At 41.8% G+C, this 23,583-nt stretch overlaps 1 protein-coding gene across 3 annotated transcripts; it reads right to left on the bottom strand.

Moving 5' to 3' along the window:
* Nucleotides 1–578: 578 nt before the first annotated feature.
* On the bottom strand, nucleotides 579–22,640 carry ahctf1 (AT hook containing transcription factor 1). Of its 3 annotated transcripts, XM_061041059.1 has the most exons (41): nucleotides 22,466–22,640; nucleotides 19,605–19,731; nucleotides 18,622–18,772; nucleotides 18,324–18,426; nucleotides 17,734–17,914; nucleotides 17,406–17,613; nucleotides 16,569–16,685; nucleotides 16,371–16,455; nucleotides 16,088–16,238; nucleotides 15,777–15,909; nucleotides 15,029–15,210; nucleotides 14,790–14,851; nucleotides 14,421–14,549; nucleotides 14,166–14,256; nucleotides 13,887–13,976; nucleotides 13,426–13,566; nucleotides 13,188–13,292; nucleotides 12,948–13,044; nucleotides 12,608–12,731; nucleotides 12,440–12,496; nucleotides 11,946–12,092; nucleotides 11,623–11,813; nucleotides 11,356–11,500; nucleotides 11,117–11,248; nucleotides 10,846–10,993; nucleotides 10,602–10,752; nucleotides 10,416–10,511; nucleotides 9,795–9,939; nucleotides 9,459–9,674; nucleotides 8,470–9,142; nucleotides 8,159–8,347; nucleotides 7,899–8,007; nucleotides 7,011–7,132; nucleotides 6,221–6,513; nucleotides 4,874–6,091; nucleotides 3,782–4,765; nucleotides 3,287–3,530; nucleotides 3,007–3,183; nucleotides 2,824–2,912; nucleotides 2,617–2,690; nucleotides 579–1,750 (listed from the first exon to the last, which is right to left on the bottom strand). In XM_061041059.1, the coding sequence occupies exons 2-41, from the start codon at nucleotides 19,723–19,725 to the stop codon at nucleotides 1,552–1,554; spliced, it is 8,070 nt and encodes a 2,689-aa protein (XP_060897042.1). In that variant the 5' UTR covers nucleotides 19,726–19,731; nucleotides 22,466–22,640; the 3' UTR covers nucleotides 579–1,551. The 3 variants fall into 3 exon arrangements, with proteins under 3 accessions (XP_060897042.1, XP_060897041.1, XP_060897040.1); XM_061041058.1 differs by having other exon boundaries at nucleotides 3,782–6,091; nucleotides 7,899–8,004; XM_061041057.1 differs by having other exon boundaries at nucleotides 3,782–6,091.
* Between the last annotated feature and the right edge of the window lie 943 nt (nucleotides 22,641–23,583).

Raw genomic sequence — 23,583 nt, forward strand, 5'->3', positions numbered from 1 at the left:
AGGCCGGTTTCACTTTCACCTTGTCAGCCGCCATAAATTATAAAAGAGTCACGAGAAGAGAAAGGGAGTCAAATTTATATGGAAGTTACACATTTAGAATCACCTTTCTGTCAACATTTTCATCTGGTCTTGGAATCAAACTCCACCCTGATCGCTTTATGTCCCATGAACCATATACTGACATTTAAAAAAAAAAAGTTTACTTTTCAACATGAAGCTCGTCTGATATTTGAGACACAAAGGATGAGGTCAGAAGTAAAGATTGACAAAGAAAGGAGTCGAGTTTCCCAAGAAAGAAAACGTTTTTTTGTTGAAAGAAATGTTTGGAAAATGTAAGAACAAAAGCCTCTGAATTGTTCAGAAAGTTGCCGACTGATGGTTTCTGAGTATTTCAGTAAGCTTCCCGAAGTTTCCATTAGAAAGTTAGCGAAATTCAGCAAGTCTGTGAAATGTTTCCAAATGAAAGAAAGTTTCAGAAAGAAATAATGGCTCAGTCGTTCAGTAACTCCACCCGCCCAGCGAGCTACCAAAGGAGCATTTATGACAGTTAATAAAATTGAGACGCTCACTCAGAAGTATTCAAGCTTTACCATATTTATCAAAGAGCAGTCATCAAAAATAAGACATTCTACATACATTCATCAGAAAATAGCCTTTTGTCAGATGGGATTTGCCATATTTTAATTAAACAAGCCTATTAACATATCCCAAAGGAATTTTACCAACTCAAACCACTGTGCAAGTTTTGTTTTCATTCACACTATACAACATCCCTCTGATAGACAAAAATCTGAAGCGTACACATCTGTCTCAGTCACAGAATCTCCCCCCACTCACTGAAAGTTTAAGACTATGGCATAGGCAGTCTGATAAGATGATCAAATGCAATCCACACACTTCACACTTCAAAATGAACATTATTCGTTGATGATTTATTTATTAACTTTATTTGGAACATAGCAAAAGACTATTTACAAATCTATCAGTAGAAACCTCAGGTCTCCACTGGGTTGGTTGCCTTTCTTCTTAAATAGAAAAAAACAGCAGGCCTTGAAATCTTAAAAGTAAACATCAGCAGAAAAAAATTAAAATATTAGAGAATGTAAATAAAACCTCTTCAGCTGAGGCAAGTTCACTTCAGTCTCTCTGGTTTACTAACTCCACACTGATGCTTTCCCTCATTTCACTCTACAGCCAGAGACTTCATCGTAGCAGGAGCATTACAAATGTCCAACACAAAACGGCCACAGATGTGAGAATATGCGAGTTTGTAACAGTGCTGTGTAAACTCCAAAAATATAGTCCACTCACATCACTGTACACCCATGTGTTTTGTCTCAAAATATATTTTCATGCCTACATTGCTTTATTTCTTTGCCCTACAGAGAAATCAACAAAGAAAGAAAACTGCAGCACTGCGAGGCATCTGAGGAGATATAACCGTTAGGAGGAGTTTATGCATACACTTTTATTTGACAGCTTCTCAAACAGTTTGTTTAAAATCTTCTGGCTGCTGACTGAGGTTCAAAGGTTTACTCCTCATCGACCTCCTCAGAGTTTCTTCCTCCGTGTGACGGGTTTGGTGAAAACGGTGTCCATTATGCGTTTGCGTCGGAGGTTCATGTTGGAGGCGGGGGCCTCTGCCTCCTTTGTCCTCCTCTGTACTCGCTGAGGTGGATCAACTGGGCTAGGCAGAGGTGAGATCAGGTCCACCTGTGCTATGGGAGGCGGCTCAGGAACGGCTTTGGATCTGAAGGTGGGAAAAAGAAAAAAAGCAGGGGCTGATTTTCTTCAACACAAAATATGAACAAACTACAGTGCTAGTTGTCATTAAGCTAAATAGAAAGTTTACTACTAGCATTAAAGCCCTGATGAGGAGTTTTAGGCTGGTTATAAGAATGACTGAAATCAATACAGATTGACCGACCTACAAATACAGTACATAAGAGAACATTGGTATAAACATTGACTTTCTCTATATGTTTGTTTTGAATGCCTGAAACATCTGCTGAGGTGTAGGTATCAGATACTGATGACTAAGATTCTTGATGAGTGATTCATTTGACTGTTAAAAGAAGGCAGCAGCATTTTCTGTTATAAACACTTCTACAGGACAAAACCAACAAAAAGACATGAGAGGTAACGCTTAGTCCACAGGGGGCGCCAGAATCGACACAAGACTACAGTTCCTCACAAGAGATTCAACCCTTGACAAATGATGACATTGAAAACATCTCGCCTAAACATTTGACTTAAATCTTAAAACTTAAAACTCTTAAAACTTAGATCTGCGTTGAATCCTTTGTATCTACAAGTTGTAGATACCCCCCTGGGGGACAATAAAGTATTGTTTTGTATCAGGGTTGCATTAGAAATCATTCCTCAGGCAACAGGATCGTCAGTTTTGTCCTGATTGTATATTATGAGAGTATTCCTCACACAGAGAACCATACCAACGGCCCTGACTCTCACTCTACAGGGATGAGTCTGGGAGAGGGCAAGGTCCACTCAGTCACCCAGACCCATCTTGTGTTAGAGGGAACACTTTGCACGGCAGGAGGAAATGTTCTGTATCACACTGTATTGTTTCTATATGAAAAGGACACAGGATCTTACTTGGCTGTTCGTCTGGCTGTTTTTCTCGTGCTAGCAGGGGCTTCCTTTTCATCTTCCACATTTTCTTCTGTGTCCTGAAAAAAATAAAAACACATTTTTAAATTGAGAAAGAATGGACATCAATCATCTGCTCTGTGTTTGGCCGGAAAAAGGAGCTTGTGGATTACATGACTTATGAAACTTCTCATCAGGAGCTGAAGCACTTACATGAGGAGCGTCCTTGACGACTCTTCTCCTGCTGCGAGTGACCGGTACCGGCAACTCTTCACTTGGCCCCGGAGACTCTGCTCTGCTGGCTGACACACGGACACAGCACACACGACAACCATGAAATAAATAGGTCTCTGATAAAAAGTGATGGACGTGCGTGTAAAGAGGTACACAGCTCACCTCTTGTTCTTCTACGCGAGGGCGAATAGATGAACGAATGCTCGTCTGGACAAGACTCTGCTTCTTCTTGTTCGGGGATCAGACTGTCTTTCTCAGGAGGAACGGATTGAATCTGCTCCACGGACGACTTGGTGCTCCTCTTGCTGGTTCTCACCATCTTTGAGATGACTACTCCTCCTGTAAGTGTTACACAAACTTACACTTCATTCCTGAACATGTCCAAATATCAATTCTTTCTTTTCATTCTATTTTTTCAGTATGTGAAGACCCTCATACGTACCTTCCTGTTTCTCCTCTTCATCCTGAAGTCTCTTGATGAGGGCGTCTGCGACAGGGGTTTCAGAGTCCACCTCAAGCGGGGAGTCCAATAGGGGAAGGTCTTCCTCAGGATGATCCCAGAGTTGGCTTCTGGTGGGTCGATGTGAGTTGGTGCGAGCAGCACGGCTGTTCAGCTCAGGCTCGTGTAGAACTTCACTTTCTTTAGTGTTTTCAGAGACTGTCTCTCTTCCCGTCTTTCTTACACTCTGAGGAAGTGACACAGAGACCAGTTTGACCAGTGTGATCATTAAACATCGTCAATGGTTGGCAATGGATGATTTATAAACATATAACACGGGAGATGGATGAAACAGGAAAAATTCAAAATGATTTTATGGTAGTCAAATTAAATATTTATGGATGACTGTTGATATTACTCTTTTCTATGAATAACAGATGAAATACTAACATCAAAAACTTGCAAAATAAATAAATAAATGCATAGTTGAATCCTTACTTGTGGATGAAGACTAAGAGACGTCTGGTTTGACTGTCGAGTCCTGGAGCTGCGTTTAACAGGTGACGCAAAGACCTCGTCCTGCTCCTCTTCTTTCAAAGCCTCTAAAGGTGTTTGCACGACCTCACTGCCGCTCAGTATCCTCCTGCTGGATCTCCTCGGAGTGTTCGCCTCAGGGAGCCTTCGTTTGGCAGGTGTGGGAGTCTTGGAGCTTGCTCGTCGAGAAACCTTTGCATCTGGGACGTCATCCTCTTGTTCCTCCTCGTCTTTGATTTCAGGCCCTGGGGCTGCAGACACCTCGTCACTACCACTCTGGCTCCTTGTTGAAGCGGCTCTCTGGGAAACACGCTGTCTGCCTGGAGACGAGGTCTTAGACGTTGATGCCACAGCAGCAGTGTAAACTATGGCCTCCACTTCACCATTAGAAGGCCCCTGCTGAGCTTTGCGGGCACTTCTTCGAGGTGTGCTAGCTTGTCCGTTGATGTCTTTGCTCTGTTTACCTTTTCTCGGTGTACGACTGGGTGAGGAAGGTACCGGTTGGCTCATTTCTACATCCTCCACTCTCCCGTCCTCCTGTGGCTCCTCTGCTTCCTCTGTGAGAGGGGAGATGAACGTGACCGTCCTGCCTCTTGTGGTTCTCCTTGTTGGGGTCGAAGGAGCTTTCTTTTTCCTCAGAGAAGTAGAGGTTTCCAGCACAGACGGCTCTTCTGGCTGACTCTCAGAGCTCAAAGCTTCAATCTTCGTTGGCTTTTCTGCCTCAGCTTCTTTTGGTTTTCTCTGTTTGCCCCTGGTTCTTGTTGTTGTTTCTTTCTCCGTCTTAGAAACCTCAATGATTTGCTCTTCTGTCTCTTTAGAGAATTTGTCAGCCTGCTGCATCTCCTCCACAGCAGTCGTCGTCTCCACACAGGGGGAGATCTCAATGTCCATGACAACTGGGCCATTTTCTTGAGGCTCTACCTGCTCCTCAGCACGTGTTGGTTTATCCTCCTCCTCGGCTGAATCGTTCTTTGTGACAGAGTTTTCATCCATTAAAGTTGGAAGTGCTTCCTCAACAGGTGTTGGTTTATCCTCCTCCTCCTCCTCCTCCTCTACCTCCTCTTCAGCCGAAGCGTTCTTTGTAATAGATTCATTTTCATCCATTACAGTTGGAAGTTCTTCCTCAGCAGGTGTTGGTTCATCCTCCTCTTCGGCTGAATCGTTCTTTGTAACAGAGTCGTTTTCATCCATAACAGCTGGGAGTTCTTCCTCAGAAGTTGTTGGTTTATCATCCTCTTCCTCTATCTCCTGTTCAGCTGAATCGTTCTTTGCAATAGGGTCACTTTCACCCATTACAGCTGAGGGTTCTTCCTCTGCAGGTGATAGTTTGTTCTCCTCCTCACTCATCTTGTCCTCAACAGATTCATTGTCTGCAATGGAGTCACTTTGATCCATTACAGCTGAGGGTTCTTCCTCTGCAGGTGATAGTTTGTCCTCCTCCTCCTCATCATGCTTCTCCTCACTCATCTTGTCCTCAACAGATTCATTGTCTGCAATGGAGTCACTTTGATCCATTACAGCCGAGGGTTCTTCCTCTGCAGGTGATAGTTTGTCCTCCTCCTCCTCCTCATCATCATGCTTCTCCTCACTCATCTTGTCCTCAACAGATTCATTGTCTGCAACTGAGTCGTTTTCATCCATTACAGCTTGGAGATCTTCCTCTGCAGGTGACAGAGACTCTGAAAGACCTTCTGGTTGGTGTTTTTCAGACAATGTTAGCAGCTCTTCTTCAACATCTTCTGCCTCATGGTTTACTGTGATTAATTCACTTGGTAGCTCAGCTTGATCAGACAGTTTTTCAAGCTCTGATTCTGTCGGTCCCTTTTCCTCAATTCCACCCAAGCTGTCCATCTCTGTTCTCTGGTCCTCTTCTGAGACCTGATCATCAATGCCCAAAAGAATAACCTCGGGTTTGGCCACAAGTTCATCATAAGACAGGGCAGGAGGCTCAGAGGATTGAAGATCGTTCTCCATGGGTAGGGTGTCTGCGTCTTTGTCCCCATCCTCTTCCACGTCCAGCATCAGAGAGAAACCGCCTTGTGTTTCACACGTCAGGTCGTCTTGCACGGTCTGCTGGAGCTCAGGAAGATCCAGCTGAGCACCATCCACGAGACCGTCCTGGCCCTCCATCAGCTCCAGGGGGACCAGGAGAGTGGTGGAGGGTTTGAGCTCCATGTATGATGACCCTTGCTCTTCCTCATCTGCCAGCAGGCCTCCATCATCCGCCCCGAGTCTCACCATCACCACCTCCCCTTCCAAGTCCTCCTCAACCATCTGGAATGGTCCAAAATCACAGATAATCCGTTTTTATTAAAATACATAAACAATAAAATAAAGTTTATTATCCTTAAAATAAATGATTTTTGATTATATAAAGATTAAAAATCGCTGTGTGTGTGTTACCTTCATCTCAGCAGCAGGTGTGATCAGAGAGAACGCTGCAGCCTCCGGCTCCGACAGATCTGACAGAAAGTGTGTGTGTTCCTGTTGTACGAAGACTGTGCTGGGTTGTAGGGGGGGCAGCCTCCCGTTACCCTGGACCTCCTCGATGATCTCCACCTCACTACCAGAGTCCTCCTCCTCTTCCTCCTCTTCCTCAGATTGATCAGAATCCTCTTCATCATCCTCCTCGTCTTCTTCTTCTTCCTCAGACACAGGGCTGGAAAGCTCTTCACTATCGTTTACACTCACAACAGCTGGGAGATACAAAGAAAGAAAAGAAGGAAAAAGGGTGTGTGAGATAAATAGTGGAGCAGTTTGAGCTCCAGCGTTAACTATGCCGTGTCCGTTATAGTGTGTTTGTCAGAGTGTGTGTGGGTAAAAACATCAATACAGCAATATATCATTTTCCTTGCTCTAATAGATTCCTCTGCCAATTTGATTGGCCGCGTCATTTCTTCATGAGTCCTCGTGTTTGCACATTTAACATGAATGAGGCTAATCTGAAAGGAAGATAATTGACCAAAGAGGAAGTTGACAGTGGCATAAAAAAGAAGAAGACAACAGGTGATAAAGTCAGACAGCAGTTAAAAGAAGTTAAAGTAGAAAGTGTGATAGGAGGTGAAACCTGACACCAAATTGCAGTGAATATATAATAAATAAACACATTCATCCTGCACTTTGCCCTTTTTAAAGACATCTTATATTTTACAGTTTATCAAGTGTGTGTGTGTGTGTTAGCAGTCTTCCTCACAGTGGGAGTCTGTGCCTGTAGGCTCAGAGGATGTCACAGAGGTAGTAGATTTCTGGCTGGTTAATATCGGGGGAGCTTCAGCAGTGGATGGCTCCTCCTCTTCCTCCTCACATAATGACTCACTGAGGGAAGAGACAAAGGTATTTTTAAACTGTGAAAACATGTAAACAGAGAAGACACCAAACTGCCAGAAAAAGGAAACATGAGGCTACAACACATTTGTATAACTTTTAATCCATGTTCCATATCTATAGTTTTATTCATTAATTAACACAAAAAGACTACCATCTAACTGGTAAACGGACTGTTCTTATATAGCACCTTTTTTTAAGTCTTCTGTCCACTAAAAGCACTTTCACACTACCTGTCACATTCCCCCATTCACATGCTTAAAGGCGAGGATGCTATGTAAAGTAACTAATCCCATTTACACACTCACACGCTGCTGGCATGGCCACTGGGAGAGATTTGGGGATCAGTGAGGTGCCTAAGGACATTACAAATGTAGTGTGCAGGAGTTGGAGATCAAACTGCCAAGCAGATAACCAACTCTACCACTGAGCCACAGTAGCTCCTATTAGATATTTTCATTTAAGTTGGCTCCAAGTCTTGAAATAAATATTATCAAAACGTGTTGTTCTGCCTGCTAAATGAATGATAACAAAGCATTACTTCCTAAAAAAAGATCTCGTCTGGCTGGAATATTCCTTTGGTCGCTAAACAGTCTGAATGATTCAATTAGAAGACAAACTTCTAATCTTTGACACGTGGCATTATGTTTTACTAAAAGTTCGGATAAATTATTCTATCCAGAAAACCTTTCAGAGAATATGACATTTTTTTAAAAAGTAATGCGATTTCTCTTAATAAAAAGAAAGTAGCACATACTTGTTGAAGGTTGTCAGGGTCGGTGATGTTTCGTGGATTCCTGAGCGGGCGAGCAGTGAGGTCGAATCAATGTCAAACAAATGTCTCTGCACGAACTCTGTCAGATCTGCTGGCAAAAGACAAATACAAATCATCTCTATCTTTTACTTGGTAATAACAAATCATCATCCAACAATAGCTCAATTATTCATGGTTGCAGCAAAGGCAGAAAAATGAACTGAAACCCAACATCTTTCAGAATAGAAGTGTGTCACTCATACCTGTCGATGGCTCTGGATCCTCTTCAGGTTCACATGAGGGTTCAGCTGCTGCAGGTGGTGCTTCCTGCTCAATTATCTCTGTTTGTTCTGTGGCCTCTGATTGGACGTCCTGCCCTGTAGCAATTAGCAGCTGATCTTGACATTCCACTTCAGGGACAGGCTCTTCACTCTCAGTTACCTGGATAGAAACTAATCAAGGAAAACATGTGTCATGCAATGAGCATAGCATCAACTTTATTGTGGTGCTAATGCTGGTGTCTTATAATAAGTTGTGAAGAAACAAATAAGAGTCAAATCTGAGCGTTAATTACCTTGATTGAGACTGGACAACTGCTCATGGTCAAGAAGTGCAGCACCTTCTTGTTCGCTGTTTGACTCGGCATGCTGTTTGTCTTCATTTTCAGACAGAACTTCTTCGTTTTGAACTTCTTGATCAAGACCAATCTCCATCACCTCCTCAACTATTTCCTCTTCCGTCACTGGGGGAGTGTCCTCTATGTCGTCATCCTCAGTGTGATCTTCTGAGGTCAGGGGAGGGGTTTGCTCTGTGATAGGCGAGGGTATTTCCTGTGCTTCTTCCTCTTCCCTCAGTCCTTTTCTGTTCATCGTCACTACCATTTCATCTTCCTCTGAAATAGCATGTCCCTCCTCTCCTTCCTGGACCGCAGAGAGCGGAGCATCAAAGAACTCCAGGGTGGTGTCGGTTGATCGGAGAGATGCCTGGCTGGTGTCGAAGCTCAGGTTGAGGTGTAATGGTTTGGTTTCAGCAGCGACTTCACTGAGCGAGGAAGGCTCGATCTCGAAGCATCTCAGCTCTGGAGAGGGAATACCCCCTTCTGGAGGCAAGAACTTTACATGAGGTTGTTCCTCTTCCTCGTCTCCATCCTCTTCCTCCTCCGCAGGCTGTGCGGACCAGATCTTACGGGAGGACTTGGACAGCAAAGAGCCTCTGGTCAACAAGCTAATCTCGCTGTCTGCTGCCATCTAGAGAGAAAAACAGTTCAAGAGAGGTTGGAGACACATTTTACAATGAAGACAAACTGAGACTCATGAGAAAGAGGAACGTTTGCTCAAACACACATGAAAGCTTATATCGGTGAGAGCAATGTTTTCCATTAATATTAGCCGATGCTTTGCCTATGGAACACAATTTGCAGTATTTGCATTATTCAATATTAATATTATAATGCATTTGTAAACCCATCCTGTAATCAAAAACCCCCAAATCAAGCACTTACTAAACTTCTTTTAAGGGGAACCAGCAGTCAACAGATCATCCCGATCTATTCATCGGTCTTACCCCATTAGTCCATCGAATGCCCTTCTCTGGTTCAGGAGATTCAGCCTCTTCGATGAAGGTGATCCGGTTCTCTTTGCTGCGAGGTGGAGGCGTAAGGGAGCGTCCTGGAGAAGCAGAGGGGGTGGCAACAGGTGTGGGCCTCAGGCTGCTGCGCAGGATGGACTGTGGAGTGAAGGCTGAGAACACAGGACCGGAGGCCGCCAAGGCGCGAGCTCGCTAAGAGAACAACATGAAAACTGTGAGTAACAAATTAAAATGCTCCAGGACAGATGATTAACAATGAGTGAAATACTACGTTTTTTTTAAATCTAGTGAGAATAGCACATGTCTGCTCACCTTGACGACCTGCGGTGTTTGCAGAAGACTAAGCTCAGGCCCTTTGTTGGTGCTCTTTGGAGAGATCCAGGAGCTGGGAGGTCTGGGTGGGCTGAGCAGAGGGCGGGGGGTCTGACAGGAGGGGTGAACCACCAAGTCCATGAGCCTGGGACACAGTGAAGATGAGGACCACCCATGACTTTTAAGATTCTGTCTTAACAGAACTCTGCTGTTTATTCATGTAGCTTTTTGGAATGTAAATTTTAGAATTACTGCAGTCCACAGTTTGCTATCACATTAACCACATCATCTACTTCTAAATAGAGACTACAGAAACGGTTACTGCTGATGTCTCTCAAAACAAAGTATTAATACCTTTATGTGGTTGCCTTGTTATGAGGCTCATGAACATTTAATTATAGTTAATAAAACATGTAGCATGTTTACAACACAAAGGATCAGACTGCTAGAATACGTGGGTATGGTAAGAGTAAAAAGAAATCCATGTGAAATCCATCCAGTTTAACCACCAAAACCAGTAATTCAACTTTCAGGAGTCAAAATGATATAGTTAATAAACTCCTTTTGGTTTGCTTTCGCATTCACACAAATGTCTATGACACGTCTCACTCAGGACAGTACCTTGACTTCCGTTTGGAGGTCATAGTGATCGGAGTCCCCAGGAAGGGGTCAGGAAGAGTCGAGGAAGAAGACTTGGGGCTCTTAACATCAGCAGCCCTGAGGTTAGAGGTAAAATAGCATTATAAGCAAATACTTCAGTATTTAAAATAAACCCTGAGGTTCTATTTGGGTGACTTCTGTGCTCACCTCTTTGCTGGTGAGGATTGCGGTGTTTCTCCTTTGCCTAACCACACTTCCTCGATCTTTGTCAGGAGATTGTTGATGAAGCCGGCCCTCGACATCACCTTCTCACTGGCGGTGCGCTTGGTGATGGTTGATAGTGGCTGTGGCCGAGAGACTGGAGCACAGTGTGAAGGTGTTATTATCAAAGAAGAATGTGACTATATGAGTAATATGTTACAGACACAGGTGATGGAGCACCTCTCCTTACCTTCTCTGTGGATGGCGTAGGAATGCTGGTAGGGCTTGGCTCTCTCCATCGCCAGTTTCCTCTGAACTCTGGGTAAAACTTTGCCGTACTGATCCAGTATCGAGTTCCTGGTGTTTGTTCGTTCTTTAAGCTTTGGGTCTCGCTCATTCTAAGAACAAAAGCAAAAGAAAGAGGACATTTAATCGTAAAAAGTGTCTTCTCTCTATAAAATCAATAGTTTTAATGGATATGTGGCGTTTAAACATGTAATATTTAAATGTGCCAAACATACCACAAGGTTCAGTTTGAGGCTGTGGTTGAGCTGGAGGGCAGGAATGTAGTTGGCCTGCTGGAGGTAATGAACCATCAGCAGTTCTCGGTTCTGGAGACCTCCGGTCCCCTGGAGAAACTTCTCCAAACATTCCTGAAAACACAGAATAGACAAACACGGGTTTGTGAATTGACTTTATATATAAATGTACAAACTGCATTGTCTTTAACTAACTGTGTGTTTACTTATATCTGTCCTACCTGCTCAGCGAGGCCCAGGGGCAGTTTGAGCAGCTCCTTGATGAGGCCCAGCTCCTGGCAGCTCTCATACAGGAAACCCATCAGCTCGGCCATGTTGAGACGACTAGAGTGCTGCCGAAGTAAAGACCACGCCTCGATGAGACACCTGGAAGAAGGGAGCAACAGTTTGCTGTCAAAAAAAGATTTTTTTCTTGACATTGTTTCACAATTACAAAACTCCAACACTGTTTCTAATGAGAGGAGTCCACAGAGTTGATTTTCTCTTACCTGTTGTGTAGCAGGACAGACAGGCAGAGTTTGGCCTGGGCAGTGGAGGAAATTGGGGGTTTTGTGACTTGAAAATATCGTAGTGCCACTGGGTGTTGACCCTGGCACATGAGAGCTTGCAGGACCCGCTCGTGCTGCCACTTAAACTGACACTGAGAGGATGCTGGATGAAGGAGCAGCTCGAATGAACTCTGACCAAGACACAGAAGAACACAAGGTTTTTTTAAGTTAAGCAAATATCATAGTAAATCAAAATAAGTTGTAATAGCCAAATGTAAGTCCTAAGTTAACAATAAGTCAGGAACAGATCAATCCATGTGTACCTGGTGGTCATGATGGTCCAGAAGCCAGAGGCCCTGTACGAGCTTCACCAGTCCGATGGGAATGGCAAAAGCTGTGGGGAAAAACTCCACTGATGCTCCCTCCTTATTAGGGAGGGAGTGCATGACATCGAGCAAAAGGTAAATCACCTGGGACAAGAAGTCAAGGCACATAATGTATGCACAGAATATTGAATTTAGTCTATCAAAGAGAGTTTGGAGGATTTGAGATCAGAAAGACAAATTTACAAACGACAACTGACACCTTTCTAAACAGAAACAAAGAATACATGATCAATTATAAGACTCTGATCACAACACCAGGTATCATGGAATCATAGCTAGAGGATTACAAAATAAAGTTTGTAACATTAGTGTAGAACTGTACATTCTAAAATAATGTATTCAAGAGAATATGTTATCCTTGAGGTTAGGGAAAAAAATACGAGCCGAGACAAAGAAGACTTCACATTGGAGTGTTATTGAGCAAAGGATACAATGGCATGTTTGGCGGCTTCGTCAATGTTTTCCAGTAAATAAATGTCCAACAAGGCCTGTGAATCAAAAGGTACGAGACAATTATTTTCCTTGTGCCAAAAAGCCACAGGTGCAAACTCAACGTGACACCGATGAGAAGGTCTAAAATAAGTATTTGGAACGCTTACATGCAATGATGGTGGGGGGTACTGCCCTGTACCGCCTTCATCCCTTTTCCACAGGTTGGTCAAGCGATCACCACACTGGCCGACCAACCCGTCAATCATCAGGCAGTCTGCACACCACTTGCCCCTGAAGAGGAACACAGGAGGGTCAGCACCAACATCAATCACACGAGGACAGAGAGAGAACAGAGAGAGCATTATCTCATTGTAACATCTTAGGAACTTGTTGATCACTTGTTGAGTATATGAGACACAAGAAGTGTGAGGATACACGGTTTAGCTGAAGTTATTCACTTGGACTAGATTTAAGATTTAGCAGCTTTCAAACAAGAAGACTACTCACTTAGCCAGCCTGGTGAGCTCCTCTCTGCGTATCGTATAATAGTTGCCGATGACTGAGGGAGTGTAGAAAGGCCTGGAGATCTGGAGAGCGTCATCGTCTGATTGGAAGGGGCGGATACAATTCACAGAGAAAAAGTAAATCATTACATACAGTTGACTTTATTAACTGACTGAAGAAACTGCTAATAATAAAAATAATAACAAGGTTCCCTAGATCCTGTTGATCCCTGCAGCACTTTACCTGATCCTTCGGGCAGTAGACCAGTACGACAGAACCAGAGCACCACTTGAGCGTACTTGGAAATGAGACTGGACACCATGTTCTTGTTCATCAGACCCACCAGACCTACACAGAAATTGAAAATATCACTACAAGGCTTAAAGCCAATGGCTACAAATGACAGAAAACAGTAGTACGACAGCTTCCTGATAGGAAGATGACATGTGTACATGTGAATACAGGTGTGTTGATGCTGCACCTTTCTGTGTGAGCTCCTGAGCTTCACTGAGCAGACAGTGGAAGATGGTGCTGAGGTTACTGAGCAGCCTCTGGCTGTGCTGAAGAAGCTGCAGCGTCTGAGGGTCTGTGAAGTTGGATGAGCTGTCAAACAGCGGTGCACCTAGAGAACAAACGGGTTCAGGGGACACAGAAAAAAAAAAAAAATCAAGTATAGAAATAGTCTATAAAAAACTTCAGGAAGTATAGACATGGAAAAATGTCAACAATTTAAATCCTCAGGGGTTAAAGGGTTAAATAGCATTATGTATTTAAAGTTGTAGTTTTCATCAACTTCAAGAGTTAATATAGCCTACACAAAGCTTATACAAACATATCTGATCTCATAAATTCAAATCTATCACTGAGTAGCCAAAGGAAGGGTTGTCATTATGTACACTTAAAATCACAGAACAAATGATGATTAATTAAATCAAAACATACAGATTCCATCCAGTTCTTCCTTTGCCTGTACTACTTTGTTCCAGGCCCAGTCCAGGATGTAGCGCAGATTCAGAGCAGAGCCTGGTTGTTCTGTTTAATGGGGACAGAATTTTAAGTATTATTGTCGACTGCAGGTTGTATCTAGAGGAGGAAAGTACTTTATATGTTTAGGTGGGGACTCTGAGCAAACATATTTTCCTCCTACGCATGACCACAATGAGAACAGACAAACAATTTAAGGGGAAAAAATGGACGGCAATTCCAAGTGAGACTACACACCTTCTGCAGTCCACTGCTTGATACAGCCAGTGATCAGTCCCAAAGAGCTGGTCTCTACCGCTGTGGACAAGATGGCATCCAGCTGCTCCTCCTGCAGGACAACATCAAGTTACAACAACAACTAAACTTCACAAGAAATCTAATATGGTTCATATGGAATAAATGATTTTATTTGAGGGGAACTATAATAGAGAAAACAGAAGCAGGATGAACAGTGGCCTGAAATACAGTATGTCATCAAGAATGTGTTTGTACCTGAGAGAGGCTGGAGGCCTGAGTGTCAGCCAGGCGCGATGAGAGGAGGCCAGACATGAGGCAGCGAGAGTAGCTGGAGGAGATGATGTCACTGGAACAAGGGGCAGCTTTCTTCAAAAAGCTCAGTGTCTGTGTATGAATGATAATATCGAGGTGCTGGTTAGGTGCAAAACAAGCTTACTTTCTGTTCAATTCAATTTCAAATACTGTAGTTCATTTATTATGCAGCCTAGGTGATACACATCATGAGACTACATCCAAATATATAAAATATATCCATATTAAAACAACATTTATGTAGAGTGTTTATAAACGCAAAGACAGAGCTGTCAGTGTTTTACAGTCAGCTTATGAACAAGAGAACCTCACCTCTTTTTGATACCCAGAGCAGGTTAAGTGCACTATTCCGGAGTTGAGCAAACAGGTAGCATCTGTTACATAAAGAGAAAAAACATGTTTTAGTAAAACTATATTACAACTACAAACCTATGCATGTTTGTACATGCTTATTTCTAAGCTGTATAAATAGGTGACAGCAGTACACAGTGGTTAAACAAAAGATATATCCATCATCAGATCACATTGTTGTACATTGTGTTCATACATACCAAAGTTGTATGTGGTGGGGTTAAAGTACTGTTCTGATGGGGGGCAGGTGAAGGGCATGCCTCTGCTCAGGCTGCGCTCGTGCACCAGCACATCCAGGAGGAGGTGCTGAGACACCATCTGCACCACGGAGTCCAGAGACCAGACCGCCAGGTAGGGACAATTTTGAAGAGACTCCCCCGTTCTGACAAAAACAAGAACACCACCACACAAGTGAAATGCAGTGTCACAGTAACACATGCTATGATTACAACAAGCCGAGGACAAGAGGACACAATAAATATCTAACAGCCCGCACTGCTGCTGTTGTGTCGAAACATCAACAAGCATTAAGCAAACCTTTGGTATCTATACCTAATTCATCTGTGACATTATTTTGTCTTACACACAATAACTAATGGTAATAATGAAAACAAAGAGAGGTTATGCAACGTCTTTTCTTCTGCTGTGTACTGTTAGTTAAGTGGTAAGTCTAGAAGAACTCTGTCTTGTGTTTTATCCAACTACATGGAGAATGTATTTGATTATAACTTTGCATTGAACATTTGTGCCACCAGCTAATTATTTCACACATTTCTTAATTCCAAGCATTTAAAAAGTTATATTTCTGTCCCCTTTCTGATCGGTTAACTTCATTATAAGCTTATCTTTACCTGCTCGTTGTACAATCATGGTTTTTAAAGTACACGTTCAAATGATTAGTTGAGAATTTCCTTTTAAAAAACTTTTCTTTTTGCAACTCCACTGTACCTTAAGGAGTCTGGCATTTGTGCGTGGTACCATCGGTTGATGTCAAAAACCCCGATGTAGGTAGATGGGGTCCCCTGCCCGTATGCCCTCACTTGCCAGCTGAAGATAGACACACTGGTGTCTGGAGAGGCAACTGACGATGGGAAAGAAATGTGGTGAAGAGACAAAGAGTAGAACATTTCTTCATAATCTGCTTGCAATATCAAAGCACAAAACATTCCAGTTTAAATACAAAAAACAACAACAAAAAAACACTTATTTGTCTCCCACATAATCAGATCTCCACTGGCTAGTGAAATAAAACCTCTTACCTTCATTCATGCTGTCATCTCTGTCAGGATGAGCTCTGAACTTCTCAATGGTTTGGCAACTCAGCAGACGGGTGTTGGTGGCCTGGGCCCTGAGAGGGAAGGCTGGGCCACTCAAGTCCTGACTGTAACGCTCCTCACAATACTCCAGACCCTGAGAAACACAAAGTTCATGATGACAGAGATTCAACCAAGTAAGTTAAAGCCGGCAAGCATCGTATAGAGGTATTAAATTCAAGTGAAGAGAGAAAAACATATTGTTGCAGGCTTGTAGGGCACAACAGACCTCATAGAGGATCCTTCCAGAAGCGAGACACTTCCTTTCACTGAACGCCAGCTGAAGCAGGCGGAGGCTGACCATATCTCCCTCACTGTGTGGGAGTGAGAGGAGACAAGATAAGAGCTTGGAAAAAATACAACAACAAACAAACAAAAATAAACCATGTTTTGCTTGTATGTAGTGTTTGTTATATGGAAGGCTTACAGGTCCTGAGAAGACTGAACAGCCCAGAGGTAGCAGCAGTTCCTGGGGTCGTTTTCAGGTTCCTGGAAGGTGAAGGCGTGAACGGGCACCCTGCCACTGTCCAACTGGGAGTGGTATCTATGTACGATCAAACAAATCAGAATTAACACAAAAATATAAACTCCAACAGTGATTCCAAAACATTTCAAATCCACCTACCAGTGCAGAAGACTGTATTAAATGCAGCCTTTGAATTATAAGGAGCAAAGACCTCTTTAATAACTATCCACTTTCTTTTAAGAAACTCTAAGAAACTTCAAAGCAATATAATAAACATATAAAGTTATAATAATAATAATAAAGATAATTACTGTATTTATATAGAAAGTTTCAAAAACAAGTTACATTTGACAATTTTTAAAAAAAGTTTTTAAAAAGTAAAAACAAATACACAAATCAACAAACTAATAATTAGGCAAATAAACAGGCATCTGAAATAAAAATAAGATACAAGATGTCCAATCAAAGGACAAGCGCCCAGTAAAGAAATCCACCATCCCAACCACAAAGAGAGAAAACAGTAAGGAGAGTCTGCAGAGAGAATGATAGAAAGAGAACAGGGGAAGGCAGAGCGAGGGTGGGAAGCTAGTTTAGGCTAGAGCGCCACCAGGTTAGCCTGCCCGCTCTACCTCCCAATCACCCCCATGAGATAAGAGAGCACGTTAGAAAGAGGTCAGAGAAGGCAGAGCCAGGGCGAGAAGAATAATGGAATGTGGCCTAATTTTAATTCAATCCATTTTTATCTATCTTCCCCACTTTCACAATATGTAGAAAGTCAGAAGAAAAACAAGGACTGACTCCTTCTTCAGCGCCTTCATGTTCCACAGCTGTAAGTATCCATCAGAAAATCCCACTGCCAGCTGGTTGGTCCTGGAGATGTACTGCAGAGCTGTGGCTCCCACTCCACTGGGAGCGTTCAGCTGGAGACAAAGATGTCTGCCTTGTCTGGTGCTGACTTCTCGAAGTCTGGGGATCTCCGAAGGAGATTTGGTCACTACCTGCAGGTCTGGGAGTAAAGAGGAAAAATAAACAATAAACAGAGTAGAATAGAGGAAGAACACAGAAAAAAGCCAAAAGAACATGTACATTAGCATATAACATTCAAACGCTTAAGCAGTGTCCTCACCTGAAGCCTCCAGTTCACTTTGGCTGCAGGACAGGTCGTCCAGGCAGAGGTCCACAAGCAGAACATGGCCTAGGTCCGTTACTACGGCGGCGATGCCAAAGAACCAGCGCAGACTCTGGTGAAGATGCTGGGTTGAAGTGCTTGCTCCGCCATAACTCACCAACGGTTCAATTGCTGTTATCTAGACAACAGAGAGGATTTGATAGAACACTTTGCTATGTTATGGAAAAATCAGATAAAGTATCAGCATGCTGAATCAATTCTCCATTATAACCCTGAAAAATGATTATGCAACCACTCAAACACTTCAATTATAATTGATTGGTATATCAGATGTTTTTTCACATAATCAATCTCTTCCTCAATACCTCCTGACACTGACAGACACTGAAATGTTTTAGAACTACAAATTACTACATCAAACTACTTGTGTAGTTTCTGTCATAGTATGCCTAACTCTTTATAATCTGAGTGCCTAAACGTTTGTATGCTGGCTTTATTTCAGTTTTTGTGTTCATCATAATTCGCTGTGCAATAGCACTCTGTGAGATATGTCTGGTTTAGGTGAGGAGACTGTGACTCAAACTTACCCTGCCTGGTATTACCACAGCTTTGACCACCCTGGACAGTCCCAAGTCATAAAGACACAGCACACTGCCCTCTGCTTCCTCCAGGCCTACCAGCAATCCAGACCTGTGAAATACAAAAGTGAAGGAGTGAACATTCCTTGTCTCCTCTGCATTGTCAACAATATTTATTTGACCTCTTAAAGCTGATCCTTACAGTCGTAGGCTAACAATCATCTCAAGTTGGAATAGCAATACATGGTTTGTTTCTATTGATTACAATCCACATCAGAGTGTTAAAGAGAGAAAACAAAGCCCTGACCGTTTGAGCCAGCTGAAGTCCCTGGCAGCTAGGACACTGGGTGGGTGCTCTCCTCCACCACCGAAGCAGTACGCAGACAGCCGCTCTCCTGTTACTGCATGGACGACCTCCAGATGGGGGCCACAGGCCAGCCAGGCCAACCCGCTGCGACCTTCACACCCAGCAAGGAAAAGGAAGTGAGAGGGTTATGATCAAGGTAATCAACACTGTAGTAGGTTTATTTATTTTAAGTAATCTAAAAGTACAAGATGATGAAGAACTGCAACCTATGTCACAAGTTAACAAAAAGTTGGTCTAAAAGAAACACAGTTAAGTGGATAACAAATGACCTGCAGATATTTGTTCAAGCTCTGCTTACTCTTAAACTTCAGTTTATAATACAGGAGAATTATGTGTCACTAAATGAATATACCTTTTTACATTTTTAACCTTGACTTTTAAGTCAAGTAAAACAAACCATTTCCAATAAACTGAGCAGTTTTGATTTTTTCTTCATACTTTTGGCAACATGTTCAATGATTACAGGCCTACTGCTGAAAAATAGTAATTACAAAAATGATCCAGACCTCTGGTCTAAATTCCTTTGCAATCATAATTAGTTGAAAGTTTTTTCTCCTACAAGTCATGAATAGACCATAAAATACTTTGGAGACAGGTTGAGCAAAGTACTGACAATGGCACTTCATCAATTCTCTACATTAACCTTTGACTGTTAACTAGGAAATGTGTTCAAATGTTTTATTCACGGAGAGATCGCAAAAAATGAATCTCAGATTTAACAGATGACAGTCATCAGATGTATTAAAGGTCATGTTAGATCAATGTTTCTGTTGTACTCTTCCAGCGAGAAGATGTGTTTTGTAAAAGCATTATATTTGTTGCAGCAACACATGTGATACAGAGTTCATTTAATAGATGGATGGATAGTTGACTTAATGTCTTCCCAGGTTGAAGTTACAATTGTTTCATACAAACAGGCTTACCAACGGTGAACTTCCCATGTAGCACAGAGTCTAGGGTGATCTCATCTTCCCCCAGAGCGTCTACAGTAACTGCTGGGTAAGGCAGCAGGCTGCTGGTGACCCGGGCAGTCAGGTTGTGCATTTTTCACTGCATTCATAAACAAAGACAACATGGGACAAACAGAAAGTTAGAAAGAGCATTAAGTAACCATTTTATGTTGTACATCACCGTGCCCTTCATACCTGCTTACAAAGTAAACATCTATAAGAATAATAACAACCTCTGCCATATTCTTAATACACTCCTCCTTCTCTGAAATTGGTCTGCTGGGTGTTAGAGAACAAAAGAGGTCTATCTTTCAAACCCCAGTTGTGTCCCCAGTTGTCAGGAAATGTGCTGTCAGCAAACTTGCTGACAACTGGGGCTACGACTGCACTGCCTTCAAATCAAGAACCCATGACATGCTGCAACACATCTGTTTGTTTGCGGATGTGGATTGTGAGATTATGTTATGATATAAACAGCTGGAAGAAAGCACTTTTTATATCATCAATGAAATAACCCTCCAAAGTGGTTCTATTTTAATCTTTCTCATTGAAAACAAACCTGATGCTTACAGACCTAGAAAAAACATAAAGACTAAAGCTTAACTATAATTCGGGAGCAGGTGTCATTACTTTTACTGTTGTAACTTTTCTGAGTTCTAGTATTAAAGTTTTTTAATTCAAATAAATGTAATTACATATGGCCCTCTTTTTTTTTGGGTAAATTTTATTTAATTCAAACAAACAATAAAGTTAAGAAAAACAAACATAAAATCTCAAATTTTGAATGAAAAGGAGCAGAAAGAAGACTAATCTGCCCCTCTTTCACAAAACAAAATTAAAACAAAACACTTAATTCAAAAACAATTACATTTAATTAAATTGGCTGCAGGCAAACACAGCTACTGGCAGCCCCATTGTAGATCCTCCTTAACAATTCATTATACACCTTAAATGCCAATCCTTAACATTTGCAAGTTGTTTAAAAAAAAAGACCCCTATAACTAAAACTCAACGTTAAAAATTGGAGTTTGTGCTTTAAATAGTTGGCTCATAGAAGATGTATTTTTTCTGGTAGTATCATTATCATGCTTTACCCTGCTGTGTGTGTGTATTTATATTTGTGTTCATCTCTTGTACCACACTGAACCTGGACATGCGTTGACCGTCCCACCCTCACCACACATATACATACAATATTTATTTTATATTTCTGCAATATCTTACATTTCATACTGTGCAATATTTATTTTATATTTCTAAAATATCTATTTATATTCTGTTATGCTACTACCTGTATATAACTCCTACCATACATTGCCCATCTTACCTGAATGAGAGTTCCTTTTTTTTTTTCTTCTTTTGTTGTTTTTAGCTGTGGATGCTTGTATGTGTGCGCACTTTAAGGTGAAACCAAATAATTTCGTTGTACATAATGACAATAAAGACATTCTATTCTTGTAATGTTATTAACTATTATGGACAGAATGTGTTTGTTTACGCTGTCCCTCACACTTGTGTTCCTAAAAGATAACATTATCTACAGCAGCACGTTTCACACAGGGGAACCTTCAAGGCCAACTCAAACTACAGTAGAAACGAGCTCTACATATTCAGATTGGCAAAAGGACACAACACTGCCCTCTGTGCCCACGGGGAGAAAACACAGTGGATTCAAGTGAACTCCCGCGCAACAGTCCTGTCACTACGCAGCCACATGCCATAACGTCAGACTGCACATACAGATTCATTATAATAAAAACTATCTAAACATGTGGGCACCTAAAGGCGTCCCCACACTGGAGCAGGTTAGTCACAGAGACTTCACATCTCTCCTCACCTCACACATGTCACTCACGTGTGTCAGTATTTGAAAAGTTTAAGTGACAACCTGTGAAATCTGGAGCCTAACTTCCCTGTTTCACCACCAATAACTCCCTCAGAAGTACTCTCAGGTGTAATGACAACATGTATTTCTGCATTAGTGAACGGGCCACACAGTTAGCTCGTCCATTAGCTCATGATCAACACAGTCCAGCTGCAGGTGTTAGCATGGAGCTAATTTGGCATAATGTAAACAAACCCAGATTGTTTTCTTTGCACAATATTACGCATATTGACGTTGATCACTGTATCATTATAAAGGTCTTGTTGTTGTTTAGACCTGAATAAGGATTAGTAGAGGAGTTCCTCACTGCATTAGCAGGCTACACAGTTAGCTTGCAAGGTCATGCAGGATTACAGTTTATCTGAGTTCACAGTTAAGCTAGCTCTCCTAGCTGCACACAAACACGAGCACTGGTATTGTGTGATGACAGCAGGTAGTTAGTCTGTTCAATTATTGGATTTTTAACAGCAAACCCACTACAACACTGGTCAGCAGTGAGCCGTGATGTGTGTGAGATCTCCGGGTAATCACTGGTGAAAGCACCGCCTGGTGGCTAACTAGCTGCTAGCTGCTACTTTTCGGTAACGTCGCTGTAGCGTTAATATTAGCAAAGTGTGTACGTTAATGTTTCCGTTATACACTTTAGATTTGACAACCAGAATCAACTTGTATTTAAACATTAAGACTCACAGGAGGAGTCTTGTCTTTACATGTTTTTAGTTGATTGAAGAGATAATTCAGAAGTTTAGGATACAGACAACTTGAAACAGACTAGCTTGAAGCTACAGGCTAAAACATCACACAGTTCTTATTCATCAGCACAGAGCAATGTTCTGTTAAAGAGGCTTTAATGGTGAATTAAACACACAGTTCAGTAGTGTTAGCTCTGTTAGCTCTGTTAGAAAACGTGATGCAATGTGCCGCTAACTGATACCAACGTTACACTCACCTGCACGGTGATCACGGCTTTATTTAACGAATCTCTCCACTTCTCCTCTTCTCGCTCATAATCCGATAGTTTTTCACGTACAACCCATGCGAATAGTCCTCGTAGCGGAGACTGATATAGCAGCTCTGACTTCAGGCTCCGACGCCACTGAGCGCCATTTCCACGGGTGGACAGTGCTCCTTCCAATTCTTCTTCGCGGGCGTTATTTTTGGCAGAGCAGACAGAGCGACGGCCTGGTGCTGCCCCTCACGGTCTGGGAGGTGTCCTAGTAATATTTACAGATGGTCCTAGGTTAAACATTAATACTGCCAGATGCATCGATAGGCTGTATGTGTAAATGATTTAACTGCATGCCCTATGTTTTTTCTCAATGTATCTTCAATTTTAAATATTTAATCTTTCATATTTAATTTACAACCATTTACGACTCTGTTTTTGCACATTTACATTTAATCTTTCATATTTAATTTACAACCATTTACAACTCTGTTTTTGCACATTTACATTTAATCTTTCATATTTAATTTACAACCATTTACAACTCTGTTTTTGCACATTTACATTTAATCTTTCATATTTAATTTACAACCATCTACAACTCTGTTTTTGCACATTTACATTTAATCTTTCATATTTAATTTACAACCATTTACGACTCTGTTTTTGCACATTTACATTTAATCTTTCATATTTAAGACTAGTAATGCTTAGTTAAATCCTGGTTGTATATATTCACATTCTTAGTTTTGATATTTTTAGTACTTATTTACTTTGTATTTAATATTATATTGTGTTTGGATTTGCTAACATTGTGTTTTTTACTCATATTGCGTGTTGGATAACCTGCTGCTGTAACGCCACAATTTCCCAGTTTGGGATCAATAAAGTAATTTTATTCTATTCTATATTTTTGGTTCCCTCGGTTTCCTTCATAGACTGTATCCTCCCACAACAATTATGTTTTACTGGGTTTAAGGGCCAACACCATTGATGGTTTACAATCCAGTTCCTCAAAAGAACAAAAGTAAGTAAAGCAAGGAAGTCCCCGGTTGCTTATTGAGGTAGAGACCTTTTTTTTTAAGCTACATATGAGTTACATTGTTTTGGATTTTCCGTCT

This window comes from Labrus mixtus, chromosome 1 (genome assembly GCF_963584025.1).
Source record: "Labrus mixtus chromosome 1, fLabMix1.1, whole genome shotgun sequence".
NCBI classification, from domain to species: domain Eukaryota; kingdom Metazoa; phylum Chordata; class Actinopteri; order Labriformes; family Labridae; genus Labrus; species Labrus mixtus.

What these genes read in the sequence shown, in the direction of transcription:
- ahctf1 (XM_061041057.1), bottom strand. Translation starts at nt 19,725, where the DNA reads ATGCACAACCTGACTGCCCGGGTCACCAGCAGCCTGCTGCCTTACCCA. An exon ending in AGGCCTCCAGCCTCTCTCAG is followed by an intron (nt 14,257 to 14,420) that starts GTACAAACACAT and finishes GTTGTCCTGCAG; the next exon opens with GAGGAGCAGCTGGATGCCAT. An exon ending in GAGCTCACCAGGCTGGCTAA is followed by an intron (nt 12,732 to 12,947) that starts GTGAGTAGTCTT and finishes GTTCCTCTTCAG; the next exon opens with GGGCAAGTGGTGTGCAGACT.